A 1,398-nucleotide genomic window follows, 5' to 3' on the forward strand; every position below is an offset into this window, starting at 1 on the left:
GGGGGGGGGGGAGCGAGTTTTAAAGTATTTTAAGTGATAAGTAAAGAGGGGAAAAATTATGTCAAACAGAAATCCAAGAAGGCATTGTCTGCATACCTGAAATATTCCTCTGGTATAGGACTGGTCCAGATGACTTTGTCGTCACAGTAAACGCCCCCGTACTTGAGGAGAATACTGACTCGCATGATACCTGGACACAGATAGGTGGGGGTGGGGTAGAGGGGGGGGTTACGATTAAGGTTGGTACGTTATGGTGTAAATACAGAAAATGGACTGATAGGTGGTGAAGGGGGTTGGGGGTATACAATATTTCGCTTAAGATTGATGTGTTATGATATACGTAAATAAAGAATACAGACACAAAAGGGAAGGAGACACGGGGAGGAAGGGGGCGGGGTCGTGTACAATATTACGCTCAAGATTAGTGTGGTATGGTGTAAATAAAGAAAATAGACACAGATAGGTTGGGGGGGGTGGAAGGTGTATCGTATGCAATATTAGCCTCAAGGTTCATGTGTTATGTATAGAAAATAGACACAGAAGGGTGGGAGAACAAAAAAGGGGGGGGGGCGCTAAGCAATATCATGCTCAAGTTTGGTGTGTTATGATATACGTGAATAAAGAAAGTAGATACAAAAGGGTGGCATACAAAAGAATGGGAGAGGGGGGGCGGAAACATTTTAGTAGTTTACGCTCAAGGCTGGTGTGTTATGGTGTAAATTACGACAAAAGAGGCAACAAAGAATGGAATTGTCAAGTAGAAGTATATTATTCACGTATTTTGGTTGAACTGACCCTGTGCGAGCTCTTGTGTCATGGCGGCGTTGTCCTGTGAGTGCTCGGGGTAATCTCTGAGCACGTGCACCACTCGCTCTGTCTCCTGGAGCTTGCTCCACCACAGACCGGACGGGGAGTTGAGGCCGTGGATGTATACCTGGGGGTGATAGGAGAGAGATGAAAGGTGGTTGGGGGGGGGAGTGATGGGGAGTTGGTGATGGGGGAGGAGGGGGGTTCAGGCAAAAGTTCAAGTTTTTCTTACTTTTAATCATTTTTGTGACGTTGGATGATTGGAAAATTACTTTAGGTACACTTTGGGGGAGGAGGGGGTTCAGGCCGTGGATGTGTACCTGAGGGTGATAGGAGGTAGATGAAAGGTGGGTGGGTGGAGAGTGATGGGGAATTGGTGATTCAGGCCGGGGATGTGCACCTGAGGGTGATAGGAGAGAGATGAAAGGTGATGTGGGGGAGAGTGATGGGGAGTTGGTGATGGGGGAGGAGGGGGGTTCAGGCAGTTAATGTGTACCTGAGGGTGATAGGAGGTAGAAGAAAGTTGGGTGGGTGAAGGAGGGTGATGGGGAGGTGGTGATGGTGGGAGGAGGAGGGGGGGGTTAATGAAAG

At 48.1% G+C, this 1,398-nt stretch overlaps 1 protein-coding gene across 1 annotated transcript in view; it reads right to left on the reverse strand.

Moving 5' to 3' along the window:
• Positions 1–1,398, reverse strand: part of LOC101852534 — a gene marked incomplete in the record, with an annotated part of 46,406 nt that overhangs the window by 15,222 nt on the left and 29,786 nt on the right. Inside the window, 2 exon segments of the mRNA XM_005113031.3 lie at positions 97–190; positions 796–934. Coding sequence (XP_005113088.2) covers positions 97–190; positions 796–934 — 233 coding nt within the window.

The sequence above is a fragment of the Aplysia californica genome, unplaced genomic scaffold, assembly GCF_000002075.1.
Source record: "Aplysia californica isolate F4 #8 unplaced genomic scaffold, AplCal3.0 scaffold01564, whole genome shotgun sequence".
Lineage (NCBI taxonomy): Eukaryota > Metazoa > Mollusca > Gastropoda > Aplysiida > Aplysiidae > Aplysia > Aplysia californica.